We start from the raw sequence: 18,920 nt of genomic DNA, 5'->3' as shown, positions 1-18,920 counted from the left end.
TAGCCTGATTTCAGGCAAGACTGTATAATACAAATTGAAATAACTGCACAGCCCTGTGGCCCATTCCTTTTTTTCTGCTTGACTCTTAAAGGGAAGTTTTCATAATAAGCTGCTGTTGACAACACGGGTATTGGTTTATATATTCTTTTTTACTCTCAGACCACTTTATATTTAAGAAACAAGGTGGGTGACAGGTAGAAGTGAGATTCTTTTTCAGCTTGGTTGTGAGGAAAGACACTAAGCTCTGGAATGGCATTCGGGCATCCCTCAGTATCCCATGGGCTTGGACTCCCACGATGGTGGGCAATAGCAACGTTGTGAGACTGAACAAACAACTGTCAGCGTCAGGCAGCAGGAAATGAATAGCTCTGAATTCAATAACATTAACACACTGCTCCTGAAATATTTATGTTGGCCTTTTAAATATCCTAGGGGAAATCCACCCAGAAGCCTGCAAGCCATATATATTTTCTCTCTTTAGAAATTTCCACACACAAAAAATGACAAATTACATTTACATTGAGGGCCCTTTCCTGCCCCTAAGTAAATTCCACATGTATATAAATCAGGCATCATTTTCCTGACTTCTCTTCCTCTAAGGCACTTGTAATTTACAGGACCAGAAAAGAAAGACTTCCTTTTATCTTCAGATCAGATAGAGTGCAGAACTCTCCACTTTCTCCTAGCCAGGCTACTGCTTCTACTATCCTGCTGCCCCATCTCTTGTCCAAGTGATAAGAGCATTTATAAGGAGAAAGGGTCCCCAACAGTCTGATCATCTCCTTCATGAGCAACTGCCCTGGAAAGACAGAGCCTGTCAATTCAGCTCAGGAGGGAAAAAAGGGAGGGGGTGCTGGCACAAAGGCCTTTAATCACAGCACTTATTTGGGAGGCAGAGGCAGGCAGATATGAGTCTGAGGCCAGCCTGATCTACATAGTGAGTTTCAGGACAGCCAGGTCTTCATAGTAAGAGCCTGTCTAAGAAAGGGGATTAGGGGGAGAAACAAGAAAAGTGGCAGAGTTTGCCCTTCTGTGATTCAAACTCCTTCCCTTAAGCACACACAGAAAACATCTGTTATAGGTGGGGTCCAGATTTTCTCTGTAGCTTACAGTTGGAAATATTAGACAGGAATTCTCAGCCATTTATTGGACAAGTAAATATCTAGTCCTGGATTGTGGAGAAATTTTCCTATTTACCTTTTAAAGACACATTTTGTTGTTTTCATTTTTCTCTCAAAGTATTCATTGTATCTGTCATAGAAAATTTCAAAGCTCACCAGATGATGTAAACTGGTAGGAGCCATGATTATTCTAACACACAGAGCTGTCTAAGCAGCTCATAGTTTTTAACACTATGAACTGCAAGGCTTCACCTTGGCTGAGGAATTATTATTTACAGTAAGGACTTCAAATATTTAGCATAATTAGTTAAGTTTGTGGAAAATTAGAGCTAGTTTATCATTAGATTATCAATCATTCTTCAACTGCATACATTCTTGGACCCTAAAAAATATCTATAGTCCTCAAAAAGCAAACATTGAAATCAGTGTGATCATGTGATCTTCCTCAGAGTGAAGCTTAATCGATTTTGATCCTGGTATATTAAGAGTATTAGCAAAATACACAATGGGGAGCCAGTCCCACCTTCATTTCTAACCTAAGGATCCATATTGCTAAACGTTTATGGGTAGATGGGTAAAGATTTAACCTGAATATTGTTGAAATGGGACATTTGCTTAAATGTCCTCACATTCTCACAGAGGCCACCTCTTGCCTCCCTTTGGTACTCACACTGGTGGAGGCTACTGCTTCCTGAACACTCTCCATGATGAACTCCTTGGTGATCCTTCGGGAGGGCAGCTCGTTGAAGAGAGAGTTGATGAGCGCCACTTTAGCCGCATCCCGCCTGGCCTCTGCTCTGCTTAAGCAGCACTTGAGAAGAAAGGAGAGAGATGGTTATTAAAGAAGTCAGCATCTATAGTAGAGCTTGAGGTCGGGGATCGTGATGCCTCCAGAGGTTGTTTTATTGTACAGGATTCTTTTGGCTATTCTGGGTTTTTTGTTTTTCCACATGAAGTTGAGTATTATTCTTTCCAGGTCTGTGAAGAATTGTGTTAGTATTTTGATGGGGATTGCATTGAATCTGTAGATGGCTTTTGGTAAGATCGCCATTTTTCTATGTTAATCCTGCCTATACATGAGCATGGGGGATCTTTCCATTTTCTGATATCTTATTCAATTTCTTTTTTCAGGGACTTAAAGTTCTTGTCATATAGGTCCTTCACATGCTTAGTTAGCATAACCCCAAGGTATTTTATATCATTTGTGGCTATTGTAAAGGGTGATGATTTCCTTCTGAGCCTGTTTGTTTGTTGTATATAGGAGGGCTACTGATTTTTTTGAGTTGATTTTGTATCCTGCTATGTTGCTGAAGGTGTTTATAAGCTGTACCAGTTCCTTCGTTGAATTTTTGGGGTCACTCATGTATACTATCATGTCATCTGCAAATAGGGAAAGCTTGACTTCTTCCAGCTATACCACTCTTGGGCATATACCCAAGGAATGCTCAATCATATCACAAGGGCATTTGCTCAGCTATGTTCATATCAGCATTGTTTGTAATAGCCAGAAGCTGGAAACAACCTAGATGCCCTTCAACTGAAAATGGATAAAGTAAATGTGGTACATATATACAGTGGAGTACTACTCAGCAGAGAAAAACAATGACATCATGAGGTTTGCAGGCAAATGGATGGATCTAGAAAAAAATCATCCTGAGTGAGGTAACCCAGACTCAAAAAGACAAACATTGTATGTACTCACTCATAGGAGGATACTAGATGTAAAACAAAGATGACTAGATTGCTACTCACAACTCCAGGGAGGCTACCTAGAAAACAGGACCCTAAGAAAGACACAGGGACCACCCAATGACAGAGAAATGGATGAGATCTACATGAACAACCTGGACGTGAGTGGGGGTAATGAAGAGTAAGTTTCGAGGGAAAGAGAACTTAGGGGAGCAGGAGATCCCAGCTGGATCAAGAACAGAGAGGGAGAACAAGAAATAACAGACCATGATAAATGAAGACCACATGAGAACAGGAAGAAGCAAAATGCTAGAGAGGCCCCCAGAAATCCACAATGATACCTCCACTGTAGACTACTGGCAATGGTCGAGAGAAAGCCTGAATTGACCTAGTCTGGTGATTGGATGGCCAAACACCCTAACAGTCGTGCTAGAACTCTCATCCAATAACTAATGGAAGTGGATGCAGAGATCCTTGGCCAGGCCCCAGGTGGAGCTCCAGGAGTCCAATTGGCAAGAAAGAGAAGGGATTGTATGAGTGAGAATTGTTGAGACCACAATTGGAAAAAGTACATGGACAAATAGCCAAACTAATGGAAACACATGAATTATAAACCAAAAGCTGTGGAGCCCCCAACTGGATCAGGCCCTCTGGATAAGTGAGCCAATTGAATAGCTTGAACTGTTTGGGAGGCACCCAGGCAGTGGGACCCAGACCTGTCCTTAGTGCATGAGCTGGCTGTTTGGAACCTGGGGCTTATATGGGGACACTTTGTTCAGCCTGGAAGGAGGGGTCTGGACTTGCCTGTACTGAATCTACCAGGTTGAGCTGAATCCCCAGGGATGTCTTTGCCCTGGAGGAGATGGGAATGGGGGAAGGGGCTGGGAGGAAGGTGTGTGTAGGGGAAGACAGGGGAACCCATGGCTGATATGTAAAATTAAAATACAAATATCCATATTAAAAAATAAAATTTTAAATAAAATTAAAAAAGAAGTCAGCATCTTGTCATTCCAACACTGCAGCAGTGGACCTCTGTGCATTTCTACTTATACATTTATATGGGTTCTGGATTCAGACTGTCGGTATTCATCTCTTAGTATGTAAGTCTTTGAACAAGTCAATTATTCATCTCTGTGCCTCGATGTCCTACTTAGTAAAATAATACCAAGCTTGAAGTTGAAATTGATTAATTGATATGAAGAAAGCACCAAGAATGGTCATGGTACATGATACATCATCATGTTCCATTGAAAGCATATCAGTCACATATATTTTACCATTATGATAGTTGTTAGGACATACCAGTTAGTGCAAGGACACTACTGTCAGTACATAATGCATTTAACTTTTCCAGCATTTGTTCCCAACCTTTCTTCTAGCAATAGATGCCTGATTTTCTTGATGATTGCCCTTTATACTTTGCTCATGTAGTTTGGGTAGGAATCAAACCCATTTGGTTTTCCCAACGTTAGGTGCCACAGTCTGCCTATGTTCAGTAACTTATTAAATACATTTTTTTTCAAGCTTGGCACGGTGACAACACCCTATAATCCCAGTACTTTAAAGACTGAAGCTATGATAATTTTGAGGCTAATCTAGGCTAGAGAGACTGTGGGGCTTTAGCTCAGTTGTAGAGTACTTGCTTAGTATGCACAAGGCCTGGGCTTGAGTTCCAATACTTTAAAATATTTTTTCCAGTGCTCCCAATGTAATGTTAGTCTCCATCCTCCAAGCCTGCTTCCCTCATTATTCACATGGGCTTGTCTGAGTATCTGGCTTCCATTCTGTTCACTCTGTCTCTTTTCCTAATACCTAAAAATTCCCATTCTTTGAGCTCTACTTTGGTGTGGAGTTTGGGGGTCCAGAGAGAGGTAGAAGTCCTATAAGAGCTAGAATAAAATCGTATACCCTTAGAGCATTTAAGACATATGACTGCTGCGCAAGAGGCTCCTATGAACACAGAGCTATAGACACTAAGGTTCCCAGTGGGAAACTAGTCTTGTGAAAAGAAGTCCAGGCCCAAGATAAGTCAGTGGGGGTAGCCAGGCAGCTCAGGCTTGTAAGATTTAATCCACCTGAGCTTTGGGGGCTATTTTCTGATGCACAGCTCCTACTACCTAGTATGTGAGGCTTTCAGAAACACAATGATGCATGGTATGAAAGAATAGGAAAAGTATCAAGGATCACACTTCATTTTTCAGTTTCACAGCCTCAAAGTTTCTTTTCCCCCAACAGGAAAAACCCAAATCCTGTTGTATGATATTTTGTTTGTGTTCTGACAAATAAGGCTTGCCTGGAGACCAGTGGGCAGAGCTAGCTACTAGTTAGCTATAGAGGCCATTTGTGGTGGCACACACCTTTAATCCCAGCACTTGGGAGGAGGAAGCAGGAAGATCAGGAGTTCAAGGAGATCCTGTACTACATGAGATTGAGTCTAAAAGATAAACAGAGCTGGGCGGTGGTGGCACACATCTTTAATGTCAGCACATGGAAGCTCAAACCTTTGATACCAGCACTTGGGAGGTGGAGACAGGAATATAAGGAATATAGAGACAGAATCTTGCCCCAATCAGCTTGAGGATTCATAGGACAGGACCCCCCAGTTTGGTCTGAGATTTTGTAGAGGTAAGAAGTGAGTATGGCTCACTCTGCTTCTCTATCTTTCAGTGTTCACCCTTGATATCTGACTCTGGGTATTTATTGATAAGACTAATTAGGATTGCATTCAAAAATCTTTCTTGTGTGCTTTCTGCAACACTCTTTACCCTATACTAACATTTCTGCCCAGTCTCCAGGCACTTATCACCTTGTATCATTTAGAGCCTAGTTTCTCCTTCCCAGGTCCACAACCCAGTTTGAATGCCTGAGATCAGGTTTCCTGTCTCCAAACTTTCCAAATAGCAGGAACTCTCTAGTATAACAATCATGTAGGTAAAGTAATCACTTCTTTTGACTGCACCCCTCCCCCAAAAAAACTTTTGTGTTTGGGATTTTTGTATGCTTCAACAGTCTTCACAATGTCCAAACCAGGATCAGTGCTTGTGTACCATAAGGGCATGGAAAAGGTAGTAATTAAAAGGACTTTTAAAACAATGGGCAAGGTGTGTGTGTGTATGTGTGTGTGTGTGTGTGTGTGTGAGAGAGAGAGAGAGAGAGAGAGAGAGAGAGAGAGAGACAGAGACAGAGACAGAGACAGAGACAGAGAGACAAAGGAAGAGGCAGAGACAGAGAGAGAGGGAGAGAAAGTTTAATGCTTGGACTCCAGCTTATGGAAGGTGGTGGAACTTTTAGGAAACGGGGCCTCTAGGAGAGAAAGTTAAATCATTAGAGACATGCCCCAGAAGAAAACACTGGGACCTCAGCACCTCTTCCCTCTCTCTTGTCTCCTGTTTGGCAAGAGGAAAACAGCTTTGCTCAACCATGCATGCTCTCTGCCATAATGCTCTTATTCACAACAGGCCCCAAAGCAGAAGAGCCAAATGACTATGGAATTTTTAAGACCATAAAAAAAAATGAACTTTTATTCTCTTAAAGTAGATTGTCTCAGATATTTGGTATAGTGAAGGTAAATGACAAACACACCTTTAAATGAATAAAGCTGAAGTTCTAAAATGTGTGCAGAAAAACAGTGGATGTTGGGTAGCTGGGTCTCTTTAGTGTTGGATGATAAGCAAAAGGTTTTTGGTATAGCTTTAGATAGGAAGCCTTTCAAATCTTAGACATCTTCTAAGGTTTAGGCTATCTGTGTTAAGTCAGAGAGTTTCTACATACAGTTTTATTTTGTGCGGTACACGGGGCCATGAGATCTGAGTCAATTGTCCTTTACTAATGCTTAGATGCTTCCTCTCCCAGGAAGCTTTGTCTACCACTCTCAAGCCAGGATGAAGGCACTGACCATACTTGAATGTAATTGTTTGCTGATCTTTGCCTGCTGTCTCCTACCTGCATGCCCTAATTGTTACATAATTTTCTTTGTGCTCCTACCCTATTACATAATTTTGATGTAATTCTCTTTGCATCTCTGCCTATTACAATTTACTGAATGAATAATGGGCTGAAACATAGGAAACTCAGTAGAAAATCAATAAAACACCTGAAAAAATGTGCAAGAAATTCTTTCAAGAAAAAATGTATATATACTTCTTTTTCTTAAAAAGTACTATTCCTATATATTTTATATGGTATTTTAATTCAGCAATATGAAAATATATTAAGCCTGGACTAATTATTCCTAAGGATTTAGACTCTGATATGAGCATTTTTGCCAATGTGTAGCATACATTTGTTATTCTTTGAAAAGAATAAACTCCCGTTATAAAGAAAGGTTTTGCCAATATTACACAACATCTATAATAGCAGCTCATCCTAAATGCAGTTTGGCTTTACAAAGTCTACAACAGAGCTTTGGGACTGTAGAATTTAGGGAATAAGATTCAGGTCAGAGCAGTTTTAAATTCTCAAAAAACAAAAATATCTGCCTGTCTAAATAACAGCAGTGAAGCCAACTTTCAGGGAGAGGGGAAGAGTGAGACAGAGTAAACACTGCACAGTCAAAAGAAGCGATCCACTTAAATAAGAGCAGCTAAGCACTAGATCAAAGGCAGCATGTACATTATAGCCGCATGGCACTGCCTCACAGATCAAAGGATACCTAGGCAGGCAAGCAGGCAACAGGCAGGGCCTTTACCAGAGAAGCAAGGAAAAGGAAGGTGGGAGACTCAGCTAATCTCAAGATGTGAGAACAGACACCTGTCTTTACTTATTTTATTGTTTCAGAGTACTTGATTTTTTTCTTCTTCTTCCAATGGGGAGAAAGTGTGCCTGTTAAAAAGTACATAAAATAAAATAAGTTCTGATCCATCAAAGAACTTTTCTTTCTGTTGTTCTTTATATTTCTGAAAGACAAGCACTTCAGAATGTGCATAATGTCAGCCAGCTGCTTTCTTCTGAGCCAGCTACTGCCACCTGTTTTGCTTTTGAGAGGCTTAAGGAGAACCTTTCACCCATAGGAACATGTACTTGGGCAGGCAGTTTAGCTCATTTGCAGTCTGGCTGGAGTGTCAAAACCACACAGTCCAGATGCTCCTGTAAGAACAGGCACGTTCAGTGTCAACCACCAAACAATGGGAACCACTGTACGAAAATAAAACATGGCAAGTTACAGGGCATTTTATTGTTTTCCAAACTGGTTATCAAGGACATCAGATGGGGGTGAGTGAAGTATGATGTTATTTCAGAGCAACTTCCTGCCAGAATTAGACTTCTTTGTATGGTTTATTCTTGCTAATTTTCCACCAGACTCCATTGTAAATACAGATCTGTAAACTGTGCCTTATGTGCTGACCATTCTTACTTGCTAATACACACAGACAGCTTTCAGCCTTTTCATTCTATGAAAGTTCTGAGCTTGAATATTCAACAGTCAAAATCTTTAGCAAAGTCATCTGTGGACTTTTTAGGCATTCGAAACTAGATGCTTTGTGAGTGGCCAGCAGACCCCACTCAGGTGTTTGTCTTACTACTCAGGTGTCTTTTATTTGATAGTAGATTGTAAACTATTATAATCATTAATGCCTTCTAATACTAAAGAAAAAACAAAAAGTCTCCTCCCTGATGACCCCTCCCCCCACAAAAACAAACAAACAAAACACAGAATGTTGTATTTTTTGGGAAAGCCATTTAAAAGCAATGGTGGGTCAAAAAAAAAAACAAAAACAAAAAAAAAAAAAAAAAAAAACCAAAAAGCCCTCACTGGCCCATTCTTTTTCCCACTCCTCTCCACTCTAGAGCAGTTTTAGTCAATGGCACATGGTAGAAGTGACAGTATATTTTTCTAATATTGGTTTATAAAAACCCCATGGCTTCTATCGTGGTCCTGTTTGCCTTTTCTCTGATTACCTGCATGAAGAAAAGTTAGCTGATGTATATGAGCAGCTGTATGGAAAGGCACATGCCAAGAAAAAAAGCTTGTTGTTAATAGCCACCTCGATGAGTCTCAAAGGATACCCAATCCAACCTCCCGATGACAGCATCTAATTTGACTGCCTGACTGCCACCTCCAGCAGGTGGTGAGCCAGAAATGCCCAGATTCCAGAGTCCTGAACATGTTTGTAAGTTTTGAAGCAATTTGTTATACAACAAAAGGTAACTATTACAGAGGCTTTCCTTGCTTCAGCTAACTGAGAATTTTTTTAGCGCACTCTTGGGGGAGAGCTCAATAGCAGAGATCTTATTGCTGACCCTGAGTGCTTTGGCCTTGTGCTAAGCATTTTATGGTTAATATCACATCTAGTTATTACAACAATCCTGTGAGGCTGGTATTATTATTACCCTTATTTTGTAATTGTGCAAACAGAATTTACAAAGGTTATGTATCCCAAGGTCATGGGACTTAAGAAGTAAACAAATAAAGATCCTTTCTCAAGTGTATCTACCCAGTAGTTTATTGTGTACTTCATAAGATTGCTAATTCAAATTTAGCTAAAGTCACATACCACCCCTAAACCTTTATAGTACTCCAGAAAGATTTCTCACTTTGATATTCCACAGCTCACTTTGACAGAAGATTCCAAACTTGATTTCATTTAAAAAAAAAAGTGAAGAAAATGTAGCTCATTGGGAAGGGCAACGTGCTGATGGTCACCTTAATGTTCTCTTTCCTATTCTCTGCTTTTCTGGACTGTAGGGGAAGGCAGAGATAGAAGGGTTGGCTATGGCTTGATCAAAGAACAGTATCATTTTGTCTGTCTCTGGTTGTATATGCCCTCATAGATACCATGGGGTTAAATGTTGTAACATAAGTATTGATCAACAATTTTAAGAAGGAGTTGGTAACTCTTTAAGAATAAAAGTCATTTCCATTAAAATTTCCAAATTCTACTGGATAAGAAAATTTTCCCAAGCCCAGCCCCTTTTGGCTTTGTATTTTATTTTGGAGTTTAGGTCATCATCTAGTCAGTAGGATCTCACAGATGACCCAATAAAGATCCCCACTGAACCCACCCAGTGACTCAAATCCAATAGTTCAAAACCTTTCATGTTCATGTTGTTGTTACCTGGTAACTTGTTAAATATGTGTATTTCCCAGCTCCAAACTGACTGAGTCAAAATATCTTCAGATGGGTGAGTCATCGTGAACAGTATACATGTATGTGTCATGTGTATGTGTGTATATGTGTCGGGGGGGCTGATTTCAACACATGCATACCATGGAATGTTCCCAGAGGACAATCCTTTTGGAGAATTCATTTAGAGGTAAGGGGAAAATTTTGGGAGATGGCCCTCTCCTTCTGCCTTGGATCCCAGAGATTCAACATCTGGCAAGCTGTTTTACCTGCTGAGGCATCTTGCTGGCTGGCCTCCCACCTTATTTTTTGGGGACAGGATCTTTCACTAAATCAGAGATCATCAATTAGTTAGATTGGCTTGCCAATAATCTCAAGGACCTAGCACTGGGATCATAGGTACATGTGTCCATGCCTGGCTTTTTTTTTTTTTTTTTTTAATGTGGGTACTGGAGATCAAATTTATAACCTTATGTTTCTACAACAAATACTTTATCCACTGACCCAGCACCCCACCTCCCAAAATGCATTTAAATAAGACTTCCAGGTGATTCTGAAGCCCCTAGACCCATTATTAGAAGAAAGACAATGTAAAAATCCAAATAAAATATGTTGATGTAATGCTTTCAGCCAGCCTATGTAGAAGCCTCCTTATCTTCATGGTAAATCCTGTGCTGTAAGCATAGAACAGTGCTAGTTTCCCAACAGAAGAACTATTTCTATCTAAGAATAAAGCAAAGCAATATTCAAAAAGTTCTTTGCTAGCTCTTCTAAAAGTTGCTGGCTTTTCTAAATTACATTGATGTTCTGATTTTCTTCTCAGGAGTTTTTATTTCTTCTATGGTAAACTATACAATGTCAAGATGTAATCAAGATTAATTTGTAGGTTGTCTACAAATCAAATAGTAGCTAGTCATTTTTTTTTTTAGAATGCAAAGACATTCTTAAAATAACTTAAATAAAATTTGGTAATCACAGACAAATTTTAAGTGAAATGCCTAATAAGAAATTAGTATCATTTTTAATAATTTAGGAAACACTTAAAAACTGTTTATAGGTGTGTTCCTTATAGGACATCTTCTTGTCAATCTGACACAATTCAGAATAAAGAGTAACTGTCATAGTATCTGTCAATGGATTAATTTTTATCCATAACTTATTTTAAAAAATAAGCAGGAGGCATGTGTTGAGTCATCATTTTTACACACAAGATTTTATTGAACATATATCCTAGATATGGTAGGTTCTGTTGGGAAGCATGTGGAAAGACATCAAGGTAAAGAACCTAACTCCATCTTAACAGACTTTCTGCAATTATTCATCCATGTGCTTTAAAGATTAAGAACAAGGTTCTTCCAGTCTGAAATCTATAGAGTCAAATTAAGTACACTCTACTTAGTGCCTATGAATAGTAGCTAGAGAGCTGTAAAGGCCCAAAAGGCAAGGTTTTGAATAACAGTAATGTAATAGTGTTACTGATGACTGTAAGGACATGAGAACTCAGGTTAAAGATTCATGTTCGATGGGGTCAAGGACAGATCAGTAATATTTAGGTAGGACTCACTCAACAGTACATTGTACCCAAGGAGCTCTCCCACACTAAGATTTTTGCAAGTGGCAAACCAAATAAACTGGCTGTGAGAGGTGAAAATTCTTGTCCTAATCTTAAATGTTGTAATGTCTGTTATTCAAGTGGTTGAGAACATTTTTCCTTTGCAACCTGTGGTCTGAGTTTCTGCAAGTGAGTTGGAGAGTTTATGTGTATGGCCTGTGGGCTCTGGTCAGTGTCGTCAACACCTCCATTTCATCCTGACATCGAACAAGCCTTCAACAAAAAGAATTCCACAAGCCAGGCCCTGCTGCTCTCAGTTCTTTAAGGATTTGACCTCCCAGGTCAGAGCATGAACATTTGCATGTGTTCCGATATATTTGGTTGTGGATGTATTAGCATTTGCCCCTTCCAGATGCTGCTGAGTTTCCATCACTCAGGTTAATAGCATCTCTGCAGGTCAGGCTGGAGGCAAGTAAGTATGTGGGGACAATTCAGTCCCTGTGTGTGCTGAGAACAGAGGTCTCTGCTAGGCATGGGGGAGGGGACTGCTTTGAGAGTTCAGTGTTCAGGGAAAATTCAACAGTTCCTGTCAACTTAGAGGAACATTTCAGGCATATGGTAGGTTAGAATGTTTTTTCATAATATAAACCACCTGCTCCCCTCCTCGTTTACCTCTGCTTGAAGTGCTATTCTACACATGTACCTAGACCAAAGTCCCTGGTAACTATTATAATCTCAAACTGTATTGTGCTTCTTCAAGGTTCCCTCCCTCCTTTTCAGCCTTTCTTCCTTCTTTTTTCTTCTCTCTCTCTCTCTCTCTCTTCATCTTTTTCTATTTTAAAGTTTACGTGAAGACAAGATGAATTAATCAAAGCTCAAATGTTTGGCTTATTTGGAGACTACAGAGATAAGTAGCTCAGCAGTTAAGAGCACTCGCTGCTCTTCCAGAGAACCAATGTTTGTTTCCCATCACCCACATCAGATGGCTCATAACCACCTGTAACTCCAGTTCCAGGGCATCCAACACCTTTTTCTGGCCTCAGAAGGCACCTGTATACACATGGCATAACACTCATACAGACATGCACACACATATACTTAAAAAAAGAGAATTCTTAAAAAATATTTCTTTTGGCTTATTTTTATAGTAATTTTGGTGTAAATGGATTGTGTGAGAGGGATGTGAGATGATGATGGAGAGAAAGTCAATCTTACCTGCTTAGCACCTTAGTAAGATGATGAACATCTTCCCACAGTGTATTACAAGGGCTGTAAGACTCCTGTGGAGATATCCTGACATCCATGTTTTACTATGGGTCTCCTTCTTCTTCCTTTTTTTTTTTTTTTGGTTTTTCGAGACATGGTTTCTCTGTGTAGTTTTGGTACCTGTCCTGGATCTCCCTCTGTAAACCAGGCTGGCCTCGAACTCACAGAAATCTGCCTGGCTCTGTCTCCCGTGTGCTGGGATTAAAGGCGTGCGCCACCGCCACCGCCGCCCAGCTTACTGTGGGTCTTCTCTAAGCTTTCCTTTCTCTATATGCTACCATTCTCTCTGGAAGTCAAGCCTCTCTACTCACTTTGTTTAATAAGAGAAGAAGCAGATTAGAGTTAAGGAAGAAGGAATAAAGGGTCTTCTGAAAACAGTACACATTTTTAAGACACTTACAGGGCATTAAAGACTGATGATTAGCTGCATGCCTTTCCAATGGAATGGGGTTATATATAACTAACCTTCCTATCTTTGGGTGTGTGATGCATCTGAGCTTACTTCCAAAGTCAGGAAAACAAAACAAAACCCAAGGATTTTTTGTTTGTTTGTTTGAAACAGAAATATTTAGGATTAAAAGGAACATTGGTGCCTGACAATAGTCTTGATTTTGTGCCGGGAACTTCACTTCTGTCTAGAGGATGGAATGCTAAGGTGAAGGCTTATTTGATCACTAGCAAAGAAAGCATTTCAGTTCCATTTAGTCAATCACATGATCGGATTAAATATTCTCTCAGTCATGGCGAAAACCTCAATTTTATTAACTGATTTTTATTGTGATCTAAATATACCTTTACTTTCTTGGCTTTTGAGATGACTCATGCAATTTATGAAAGTATAAAACATGTTTTTGTGTCTGATTATACAGGTAAAGTGTGCTTATCACCTTAAGTAAGTAAAAGAAAACAACATTCCACACTTCTATTTTCCTTGTACTTAGCACAGTACTTGTAAAAGTAGTTTCCCTAGGTATTTTCATAAGCAATGACTTTGAAAAGCAGAGTGGCAAAAATAATTAGAGGACATTAAGTGTAGAGACAGAGCTTCACAAAGGCTCATCTGCTCTGAGTGTTCTTTCTTTGGCTTCCTACTGTACACTCCATCGCACAACACCAGTGTCTCAGGGTTTCTATTGCTGTGACAAAACGTCATGACCAAAAGGCAAGTTGGGGAGGAAAGAGTTGATTTGACTTACACTTCAGCATTGCTGTTCTACACTGAAGGAAGCCATGACAAGAACTCAAACAGGGCAGGATCCTGGAGGCAGAATCTGATGCAGAAGCCATGGAGGGGAGCTACTTACTGGCTTACTTCCCATGACTTGTGAGCCCAGGGCTGACATCACCCACCATGGGCTGTGCTCTCCCCGACTGATCACTAATTGAGAAAATGCCTTACAGCTGGAACTCAAGGAGGCATTTCCTCAGCTGAGGCTCCTTCCTCTGATGACTCTATAGCTTGTGTCAAGTTGACACACAAAACCACCCAGTACAACCAGATATGAGTTAAAAATGGATTGAGGGAGCCAATCAAGAGTCTGCTGGTAGAGATGCCAAATGTTTCAGCCTCATGTACCTGGAATTATACAACTGGTCTTAGAATCACACTATATTGTTGAACATGGGTGCTCATTTTCTTTCTTTTCTTTTTAAATTTATTTATTTATTTATTTATTTATTTATTTATTTATTTATTTTTGCCAGAGCTGAGGACTGAACCCAGGGCCTTGCACTTGCTAGGCAAGTGCTCTACCACTGAGCTAAATCCCCAACCCCAGGTGCTCATTTTCTATGAAACACTTTTAACAATAGCCCCCACATAGTTAAGAAAAATATAATATCCTAATAAATTAGACATATTTCAAATATATCAAAATATCACATCAATGTTTTACATTTTTCATTCATCATAATCCATATATGTAAATAATTGCATAAGGGAAATTTGCTTTTACTAAAGAGAAGAATACTATTTTTTTATACAGTGTTCTGTTTGCATGTATCCCTGCAGGCCAGAAGAGGGCGCCAGATCTCATTACAGATGGTTGTGAGCCACCATGTGGGTGCTGGGAATTGAACTCAGGACCTCTGGAAGAACAGCCAGTGCTTTTAACCTCTGAGCCATCTCTCCAATCCAAGAATACTATTCTTAATTCCAAATTATCCTAGCCAATTCTAAACAGAAGACCAAACCATGGACTTTTTTTTAAGAAATTGGATTATAAACTTTTTAAATAAAAATATAAAATATGATATTCAAGATTTCTTTTGGGTTTAGGGAAAAAACAGCTGCTGGAACAAGGAATGGCTTTCTTTCTGCACTCATAATGAGAGGCTGCAAGATGAATTGTGGCTGTAGTTGTTTTTATGGTAAAATTTGGGAAATGCTTCTGGTTTTCATGGTTGTGATGTATGGCAAGAGAAGGATTAACTTCCTAGACAAAAAAAAAAAAAGATATAATGAAAATACACCCAGAATGCACAAATCTCGTGTAACTTCTGGGGAAAACCTTCATATCAGTAGGTTGTTTTGTTTATTGTTTAGATATTTAAAAATAGTATCATATTTTCACCTCTCTTTTTCATACTATAGTAATTTATGAAGGTCTGACAAAAGGAAGGACTGCTCCCTCCCACTCCTATCTCTCTCCCATCTATTTGCATTTTGTTGGGGGAGGACTGTGTCATCAAGATTAACTGAAAATTTCTTAATTAGTCTTCATGGCCACAAGCTTCCCATTTACTACAATGAGAGGTGCATTGTATAAAAAACAGTGTTAGCTTGTGACAATCAAAGCCTTGGACAGCTTTCCCTTTACTAGTCAGAAAACGAAAGATCATTCTGAATACCACTGTTTTGAATGAATGAGCATGATTTCTCACAGCTTTCATGAGACTGCTGGAAGTAGTGTGGTTAGTTCTGTAACCCAGCCCACACTCCATTTTAAGTCTTTTGCATTGCTTGGCACGACTGGAAGTGATGTCCAGGGCACAGCAAGAAGCCTACTCTGGCACAATGATTTCTCCACGCTTCAGCACATGGCCTTGGCATTAATAATCCATCATGAGATGATTTGTGGTGCACAGGGGTGGCATTGGGTCATGTGAAAAGGCATATCAGGAAGAAGCACACAGGCTCTTATAGGACAGATGCTGGGAAAACATGGTTAAATGTTATATCGTAAAAAGAACATTAAAGATGGTTTTTGAACTGACAAAGAAACAGTGTAAGACATCATCTCTAAAGAAATTTTTAATCCTCTTTTCTTTCCTGTTTTTTCTTTCCCCCAATTATGTTTTGGAGGGATAAATGTGTTAAGGGGTTGCCAACCACCCAAACACATTTCAAAATTTATTTGACTCAGGAAGTTCTGGATCTTTTAAAGCAAGGATGTTAACAATCCTCCTGAGAACCTTAAACTATGATGATTTAAACACAAGGAAAAGGAGACTTTGAAATGATCAGAGAAGTCATTCAGAGGCCTCCCTGCTGAGTTTTCATTTTCTTTTTTTTTTTAAGACCCCAAGGAGGATGTTGGATCCACCACCTAAGGGAAGTCCTATCATTTGAGTCAAAATTTATGAGACAATAGGAAAATTCATAATTCTCATAGTAGCTTAAAAAAAAAACAAGAGCACTAAAATTCTTAGATTCATGGTCTCGAGAAGTATTTTTATGTGGCAAATGCATTCCATTTTAGATAGATTATAATGAGTGCATTTATTGACTGTAAACATAATGCATGCCTGGGTACAAATACAGTCATCATTGGTTATTCATGGCCATGAGAGTCGAGTGAGAGGAAAGTTATGCACAAATGAAATCTAGAGAGAATGAGGGGGTCCTAGATCAATTATTTCTCATTGATTCACTTCCAGTACTTTAGCCATAGATACAAACAAGATAATGTTAGTTTACTGTAGTTAGAGTTTTCCTGCCTGGCCCAGTCAGGACAAATCTCTCTTACCCGCCAGTCCCACAGTCCCTCAGACCCAACCAAGAAAGCTCACAGAAACTTACATTGCTTAGAAACTGTATGGCCATGGCAGGCTGCTTGTTATCTACTTCTTCTATCTTAAATTAACCCATTTCTGTTAGTCTATACTTTGCCACATGGCATGTGGCTTACCAATGTCTTTACATGTTGCTTTTCATGGCAGTGGCTGGCGGTGTCTCTCTCCAGCCTTCTACTTCCAAAAATGCCCTTCTCTCTTGTCCCGCCTATACTTCCTGCGTCTCAGAACTTTATTTACACAGAGCGATATCCACAACAGTTTATTTCAGGGTTACTGAGCCTTTGTAGCCCTACATGAAAAGTTAAGTGGATATCTTTGCAGACTACTGATTACATAAAAGAGTAAAAACCTTAAGTTCTTTGGGTTTGTTATTCATTCATTTGAGTATTGATTTAACATAATTTATTAGGCTGTTACTGTGTGAAAACAGCAGTGCTTGAGATTATGAAGGTCTTAGGGATATGGGTCCCATCCATGAAGCGTCTATATTTTATTGTAGAGAGAAAACACAGGCGTACATCACCTTAGCACAAGGTGTTAATAGAGAGCAAATAACCTCTTTGGGAAATCTGAAGAGGTAGTCCGTTTCCAACAAACTATTCAGAGCATATACATGGAGAATATTTTTGTGTGGAGGCCTAGAAAGTGGGGCAGGAGGACTGACTATTAGGTCACAGTGTGAGTATGGGGATGACTAGAAGAGATCCAGACATGGGGTGTGGGGGAGTTAGGCCAAAGCATCAGTGTCAGGAAAGGGATTCTAGGAGATAAAGCCTGGATGAGAACTGCTGAATAGTATATTGCTGCAGAGGGATTTAGACTTCAATAAGATAACGGTAACCACCAGTTTTCTTCTCTAGTCAAATTTTTTCTTTGGAAATGATTTTTGGAAAAAAGTTATAAATAATACAGTTTCCTATTAGTCAGAAAGTGAGTGGTTCATATTTCTGCAGGCTTTTAAATATATTAGTTTTATTTTTTTAATCGAGAGAGAGAGTGAGTGTGTGTGTGTGTGTGTGTGTGTGTGTGTGTGTGTGTGTGTCTATGTGCATGTGAGTGTAGGTGCTCTCAGAGGCTAGAGATATCAGATCCCACTGGAGTCATAGGTGGTTGTGAGTCACTTGATGAGGGTAATCGGAATTGAATTTATATCCATTGAAATAGCACTTCCTTCTCTTCATCACCTAGCCATTTCTACAGATCCCTTGTGGTTTTTTTTTTTTTTAACATAGTGATTTTTTGTAGTATGCTTGTATTATACTCCTATGACTGTATGACTTGTCTTATAAGTATCGAGAACTTTTCAAAATTTCTATTTTATTTTTTATTAATCAGAAATTCCAAAGAGACGTCTTTCTTATTTACCTCTTTCTTTCTTTTTCTTTCTTTCTTTCTTTCTTTCTTTCTTTCTTTCTTTCTTTCTTTCTTTCTTTCTTTCATTTCTCCTTGTTTTTCTAGACAGGGTTTCTCTGTGTAGACCTGGCTGTCCTGGAACTCACTCTGTAGACCAGACTGGCCTTGAACTCACAGAGATCAGCCTGCCTCTGCCTCCTGTGTGCTGGGATTAAATGTGAGTGCTATCACTGCCTGGATTTATTTTTTCAAAGACATAGGTTTGGGTTTTGTTAATCAAATTTGCTGGGTTTTGACCCATTTTAATGTCACTGACCTTAAAGTTTTCCTGAAAGCTACTTGTACACTCAATATATTCAATATATTAAAAAAATAAACTAATGGGTAAATGCAGTATCAAAAAATACCCTACCTTTTAAACAAAATTCCCATACCTACCCATTCTGTCCACATCTTCTGGAGTCTCTGCTGCTGCCTCATCTTGGCAAGTAGCTAGAGATAAAATTGAGATTTTATCCCAACCTCCCAACTCCCAGCCACCTTTAAGTCCTTTTATGTTCTCTGTTGATGACATTGCATAAGCAGCTCTACCACCGTAGATGTCCATGACTCACTCACTTCCTGACGCTCTTGGTCTTAGCTTCATTTAGTTCTAAAGCATCTTCATGTGGCCTCCAGAGCAGTCTTTCAGGAAACACATCTGAATATATTGTTCACGTTCAGGGTTCTGATTTACTTAATATAGAACCTGTACCCCTTTGCAAGGTGTGATGGCCAAGTATCTAAATGCTATCTTCCACAGTTCTTCCCACACTTACACTTTGATAATCCTGAAAATGCTGAGGTTTCCTCCTTTGG

The 18,920-nt window shown here is 39.4% G+C and overlaps 1 protein-coding gene across 1 annotated transcript in view; it reads right to left on the bottom strand.

Moving 5' to 3' along the window:
• The window catches only part of Lix1 (limb and CNS expressed 1), a 53,592-nt gene that overhangs the window by 12,557 nt on the left and 22,115 nt on the right, over window positions 1-18,920 (bottom strand). Inside the window, exon 3 of the mRNA XM_036168974.1 lies at window positions 1,792-1,932. Within this exon, the coding sequence (XP_036024867.1) occupies window positions 1,792-1,932 (141 nt within the window). The remainder of the gene's footprint in view (window positions 1-1,791; window positions 1,933-18,920) is intronic.

This window comes from Onychomys torridus, chromosome 19 (genome assembly GCF_903995425.1).
Source record: "Onychomys torridus chromosome 19, mOncTor1.1, whole genome shotgun sequence".
NCBI lineage: Eukaryota > Metazoa > Chordata > Mammalia > Rodentia > Cricetidae > Onychomys > Onychomys torridus.
The sequence above is the reverse complement of the archived record's forward strand: the minus strand, read 5'-3'. Positions and strand labels throughout refer to the sequence as shown.